The 6,810-nt window shown below is 37.5% G+C and overlaps 1 protein-coding gene across 1 annotated transcript; it reads left to right on the top strand.

Annotated features, from left to right (window-relative positions):
- The first annotated feature begins 1,127 nt into the window (after positions 1–1,127).
- Positions 1,128–3,058, top strand: LOC122641407 (pentatricopeptide repeat-containing protein At5g66520-like). The gene has a single exon (XM_043834632.1). The coding sequence runs from the start codon at positions 1,164–1,166 to the stop codon at positions 3,042–3,044; it is 1,881 nt and encodes a 626-aa protein (XP_043690567.1). The 5' UTR covers positions 1,128–1,163; the 3' UTR covers positions 3,045–3,058.
- Positions 3,059–6,810: the final 3,752 nt, after the last annotated feature.

The following is a 6,810-nucleotide window of genomic DNA, read 5'->3' as shown; positions in this document are numbered from 1 at the left end:
CTTCTTAGATTATCTTTATTGGTGGTAAGAAGTAGTGCAGAACAGACAATTCCAATATAATACATTTTCTATAACGAATGAATAATGGATTTTTGTGCTTTTCTTAGGTTTGGGGTAGTATTTCTGTTATTTTGTTACGCAATTACTAAGAGAAAAAAATCCATTAACTTGCTTGCTGAGTTGGCACCTGCTCCAATTGTGTAGGGGGATTTTGGGGAGAATGGAAAATATATTATTTACCATTTGTTTTTATAGGCTCACATTGCTTTGAATTTTAACTGCAATTTAGAAACCCCATCGGATTTTCTCTTTGAAACAAGGTTTGTAGCAACGTCTCATGGTTACTTGTAAATTCCAAACTCTACCTGATGGGTCTTTAATTCAAATTGATAAGGCACTTGGAACATGAGCATGTCTCAACTAAAGTTGGCTTCAAATAGATGCTTAATCATGTTAGATGTAATGACATTTTCACAATTATTTTAGGAAAGAGGAATTTTAATGATATTTTGCAATTTTTTAGTATGGTATCTTGGGTGGTAATAGCATTTATAAAATTATTTAAGTTAATTATAATGGTACTGGTATTTCTGTAAATATTGACAACAATATTAACAAACTATTCCAGAACAGGTTTTACCAAACAGCTCAACAGATGTTTTTTTATTTGAATACGTTTTTGGAATAAATTTACTAAACACCATTTTAGAGCCCAAAAACGTATTTTCAGCATAGAAACGGAAAAAAATGAAAAAGGAAAACAACCATTCTGGAACAAAAACGTTACCAAATGCAGCCTTAACGGACTGAGTATTTTTGTTACTTAGTTTGAAAAGCAGGGCAATATATGAAATTTTCCAAACCTCATAGGTAAAAGTATAATTAAGTCATACCTCAGGGAAGGTACGTGAAATTTTTCCTAAATTTTTTTACAAATTGTAATTGTGTCATCAAACACTTTGGAGTGTGAAATGAACAGGAAAAAATCATCCAAACTCGTCTGTGTTTTTTCTTTTTTCAACTCAAACTCGTTCACTTTTGGCATAAAGATTAAAGCTGCATCTCTGGTGGGATCCATTCAGTGGTGGGCGTGGGTCTTAATACCTAATCCAGATTGTTGATTGAAAGATGGACCCGGCCATGCACATGAGAAGCTAATAGTTATGGCGACTTCTCTTGTGCTTCTTCAGACTTCCGGCCTCCCCTCTGTCAGCTCTACCAAGACTCACCTTCCAACATTCCATGCCCTTAAATCCTGCTCAGCAATGGCTGAGCTTAAGCAATTTCACTCACAAATAATTCGACTTGGCCTTTCCGCCGATAACGATGCCATGGGCAGAATAATTAAGTTCTGTGCTGTCTCTGAATCTGGGGACCTTAATTACGCTCAAAAAATGTTCGATGGAATTCCCCAACCAGATGCCTTCATTTATAACACTGTCATTAGAGGTTACTTGCAAGCCCAACTTACCAGAAACTGCATTCACTTGTATTCTCAGATGTTGCAAGCATCTGTATCTCCTAACCAGTTCACCTTCCCCCTTGTTGTTAGAGCTTGTTGCGTCCACAATGCAGTTGAAGAAGGAAAACAAGTTCATGCCCATGTATTGAAATTCGGGTTCTTGGAGGATGGCTTCTCCCAGAACAACTTGATACATATGTATGTGAATTTTGACCGCTTGAACGAAGCATGCAGAGTATTTGATAAGATGCCTCAACGAGATATCGTCTCATGGACTACCTTGATTTCTGGTTTTTCTCAAATGGGATTTGTTGATGATGCTTATAAAATTTTTGAGCAGATGCCTGAGAAGCACTCTGTGTCTTGGAATGCCATGATTTCTGCATATGTCCAAAGCAACCGTTTCAATGAGGCGTTTGCTCTGTTTGAGAGGATGCAGGCAGACAAAGTGGGATTGGATAAGTTTGTGGCTGCAAGTATGTTGTCGGCTTGTACAGGGTTTGGCGCTCTAGAGCAAGGAGAATGGATACATCAGTATATTAAGAGTCATGGGATCGAATTGGATCCAAAACTTGCAACAGCAGTCATTGACATGTACTGTAAATGTGGTTGCTTGGAAAAGGCTTTTGAAGTTTTTAATGGGTTTTCTAACAAAAGCATTTCTTCATGGAACTGTATGATAGGAGGCCTAGCAATGCATGGGCAAGGAAATGCTGCTATCAAGCTCTTTAAGGAGATGGAGAGGAAGTCTATAGCTCCAGATAACATTACTTTTGTGAATATTCTTAGTGCTTGTGCCCATGCAGGGTTGGTCGAAGAAGGGCGTCACTACTTCCATTACATGACTAAAGTTTATGGACTTGAGCCCAAGATGGAGCATTTCGGGTGCATTGTAGATTTGCTTGGGAGAGCTGGCTTGTTACAGGAGGCAAGAAAGCTTATAGATGAGATGCCTATTAGTCCTGATGCAGGTGTCTTGGGTGCCCTACTTGGAGCTTGTAAGATCCATGGAGAAATTGATTTGGGGGAAGAGATAGGTAAACAGGTTATTGAGCTAGAGCCTCATAATAGTGGGCGCTATGTGTTATTGGCTAATCTGTATGCAAATGTAGGTAGATGGGAAGATGTTGCAAACATCAGGAAGTTGATGAATGATAGGGGAGTGAAAAAGGTTCCTGGCTTTTCTATGATTGAACTAGAAGGTGCTGTCAATGAATTCATTGCTGGTGCAAGGACTCATCCTCAATCTAAAGAGATCTATGCCAAAGTAGATGAAATGCTGGAAAGCATAAGATCTGCAGGTTATATGCCAGACACTGAAGGAGTATTGCATGATATTGATGAGGAAGAGAAGGAGAACCCACTTTACTGCCACAGTGAGAAGCTTGCTATTGCCTATGGTTTGTTGAAGACCAAACCTGGAGCAACAATTAGGATCTCAAAGAACTTAAGAGTGTGCAAAGATTGTCACCATGCAAGTAAGCTCATTTCAAAGATTTTTAATCGTGAAATAGTTGTTAGGGATAGAAATCGGTTCCACCATTTCAGGAATGGGGAATGTTCTTGCAATGATTTCTGGTGATAGAAAATGGGTAACTATGTACTCTTTGACAAATACTGTAACATAACAAAAACTTCGATTTCAAGCTTTGTATTGTTTATTTATCAATGAACAATTCTTTAGCTAATAGTATTATGCAAACTCCCACTAATGAGCCTAATTCTATTATCACCATAGAAATTTTTTGCAAGTTTTTGAAAACTTCCTCTAATGAGCCTAAGTCTATGACCACCATAGACCATTTTTGCAAGATTTTGAAATAAAAAATAGTGATTCAGAAATTGCAACCTTTGTGTTCTATAAACCAGCAGAAAATCAACTGAATCCAAGTCTATACAAAACAGTACTTTATCTCAGTTTGTACATAGACTCACTGAGTATATATTGTTGGAGAAGCAAACTACCCAATATTATCACTGAAAATCATAATACTTGTTAGACAGCCTTATCGCATGCCACACCTTCTGCTTCAATAATTCAATACTCCCATTGCAAAAGCAATACTAGGTCTTCTGCAAATCTAAGCATACCTAAAACTACATACTGTAGGTTTATAGGAGATACTCCTTAATCAAATCGACATTGAGGAATTTTATTTTGACACCAACTTGATGCAGCTCGAGATCAAAATGAGCTACTAGTGTCGTGATAATTTACAAGGAATCTTTTCACGAAACACTATCTGAACCTCAAGGATCTCCTTAAATTTAATTATCTGTCTATTTCTGGTAACCTCGTGTTAAACAATAGGTTCAGCAAAAACTTCACTTTTGTATGTGTAGGTACAAGGGGAGTTTCATACCTCTGTCCCATAACATGCACTTCCCTCTTCGCTTCCTCGTCGATCCCACTGGTTCGGTGGGGAGGGGACCACGACAAGGGGGGAAACAAAGACAAGGATTTTTTTTTTTATGGTAGCCTAAAATATTCTTTTATGTAAAGGAGTCGCCACCTAGACAAGGGTTTAGGACCCGTATCTGTCTCTCTTCTACGAAAGAGAGGATTGACTCACAATGCATAAGGCATTGGTCTTTTCAGATTTCTGGGTAGGTTCAAAATTATGTGCTGGGAAGCTTTTATATACCCAGCCCCGCTCGACCGGGGCCTGGTCTCTTTCTATGCAGACCATTTGTATTAGTATTACTTGCTTAATAACTAACATGTTTCATAGTAAATCCAAGTTTATATTAGGCATCATGTAAATATATTTTTATATATAAAAAATGAAAGGAAAGGGGAAAAGAAGACTAAATCTGGGCATTAATATAGTTGCTCAGACTACCTACGTACTCTCATTAAGAATCAAGCCGAACGTAATTCAAGAGCATTTTGAAAACAAGTATATGCATGACAAGGTACTGGAAGTAAATAATATAAACTTGCATACCTCGTAACAATATTTTGTAACGCATTAGGGCATCCCATTAGTAAACCGATGGGAAATGCCCTACCTTTGGGTGCAATGACAATATCTGGGGAATAAGCATTGACTAACTTTGTGCCAGCAGCCGTGGTAATACAGAGGATGCCACCGCCTGTCCAAGGTTGAGCCTTGGGATTTGACAGCGGACTTGAAAAGCCACCTATTGGGTACTGCTATAGAATTGCATGTTAATGAGCCCCCAAGAAACCAAAAATGTTGTAAATACCTTGATTATAAGATTCATTTCGGCCCTTCTTTGTTGATAAGGGGAAGCGGGCCAAAAATTGGTATTAACTTTAGACATTTCAAGAGTAATCTCATTTATGGGGAATCCATTTGACGGTAGTCAACTGTCTAGTGGAATTCTCCAGAAAGATTCCTTTTGGGGTTGGGATCAATAATCAGGGTGTATATTTCACTTGGGCAGTACAACGACATGCATAAGCATTTTTTAAGTAGGTAGACCTATTTTTGTTTGCGAGGTTTGTTGAAGAGGGGCAAAATTAGTGTCTACTATATGTGGGAGTGGTAATTGGAATACGTAGTTCATTGAACTCAAAGTTCTATAACTGTGTACTCCTACTCCTATTTTTGTTGTCATCCTTTAGAAATTTGGCATTCTGAGATTCTAAAATTGTAAGTCACTTAAATCTTTATGTTGAAATTAACTCATACTAATTTTCAACAATAAACTAAAGCTCATTATAACTTGCTTATTGGCTGAAGTTGTAACTCACAATACTCTGTACCCATATTAATCAGATTGTCATGTACTAAAAACTTTTATGCTGAAATTAAAGATAATATTTAACGATAAACTACGACTTATCACAACCTGCCTGTGGGTTAAAGTTGCAACTTGCAAGAGTATGTAATCTTAATGCTGAAAATTTAACCAACGTGAATATCTAGTAACAAATCAATGCTCAATACAACCTATCGGTGGGCTAAAGCTACAATTTGCAAAGATCTGTAAACTAAACAATAGGCATGTTCCATATTGAAAAAATTTATGTCGAGATTAACCCAGGCCAAACATCAGTTAAAATCGATACTGATTGCAACCTACCTATAGGCTAAAGTTGCAAAATGCAAAAGTTACCAGCTGAATCAATGTGAAAATAATAGACCAAAAAGGTCTATGTCTCAATGACACAAAGTCGCCACCTAGATAGGCTTTAGGACCCACATAAAAAAAAACTTGTGACACCACTATGAACTGGACTAGCTAGAGGTCAGGTTTTTGTAAGGTTACAGTTCAAAGAAGGTGTTAGGCACCTCGGTCCACCCGGTTAGACCTGACTTCAGTCATGCTACAAAACACACTAAATCATATGCATCATGATACTAAATAAAATATTATGCAAAAAGGAAGGAGGATAAAGCGAGACACTTACCTCTATCCAGCTGTGTTGCAATGCAAGAGTTAGTATACTAAAATGGTAACAGAGGAATGCCATGGGCTGGTTTGCATGATGAATTTAGAGTCAAAGCAAGGATAAAATGGTAACAACACATTGATCAAAGGATTGCATCCTTATTCTTGTGTCAAACCATGGGTATTTGAGTAACTTCATAATGGTCAAATGGTTGCATGGTAAATAGGAGGTGGGTCAAAGGCTAAAACTATAATTCAATAAATAAGGGTACCATGGTCAAACAAATTGCATGAAAGACTATTGGTCTTGTTGGAAGGCAAGTAAAGGTATAATGGACTCTCCCTAGGTGATTTGATAAGACAGATTTTTACCAATTATAAATTCTTTCTCTTCTCTTTTACTTGCTGAATTTTAGGAAAGAGAGAGAGAAAGATATCTTAGTCAATAAGATTTTCTTTGCTCATGAATAATTGATGGAAGAGGGGAATAGTATTGCATAGTGATAAATATAACATAAATAGTTGATGGAAGAGGGGAATAATGTTGCTTGTCTTGAGAAATGAGGAGAGGGTACTTGGAGTTGACCCATGGTTTTGAATGCTATGATTGAAAAAAAAAAAGAGGAGTACCTTGGTCAAAATAATAGCTTGAGAGCCTATTAGTTGATAGGTGAGGCAAGGCACTACCAAGAGGGGCATAAAGGAGATTTCATGAGAGATAAAACCAAAAAAAAGTAAGAAGTAAAGTGAACTCTTTTATTCTCATACATAGGATGTTTCTCCCTTTTTTGCTTGGTTTCATTTGAGAGCAAGGAAGAAAAGAGAGAGAAAGAGAGAGAGAGAGAGAGTGCGTGTGTGCAAATCATTGAGTAATTTGGAAGGGATTCAAGTTTGATTTGGAGGAGTAGAACTTGGAGTATGGTGGAGTGAAGGACCAAAGCTAGGATCAAGACTTGGGATCTTCAACAAGGTAGGCCTTCCCATCA

The sequence above is a fragment of the Telopea speciosissima genome, chromosome 10 (genome assembly GCF_018873765.1).
Source record: "Telopea speciosissima isolate NSW1024214 ecotype Mountain lineage chromosome 10, Tspe_v1, whole genome shotgun sequence".
Taxonomy (NCBI): Eukaryota; Viridiplantae; Streptophyta; class Magnoliopsida; order Proteales; family Proteaceae; genus Telopea; species Telopea speciosissima.
Note: the sequence above shows the minus strand (reverse complement) of the source record. Positions and strands in the feature narration are given on the sequence as shown.

Coding starts and splice junctions, on each gene's coding strand:
- LOC122641407 (XM_043834632.1), top strand. CDS start 1,164: ATGGCGACTTCTCTTGTGCTTCTTCAGACTTCCGGCCTCCCCTCTGTC.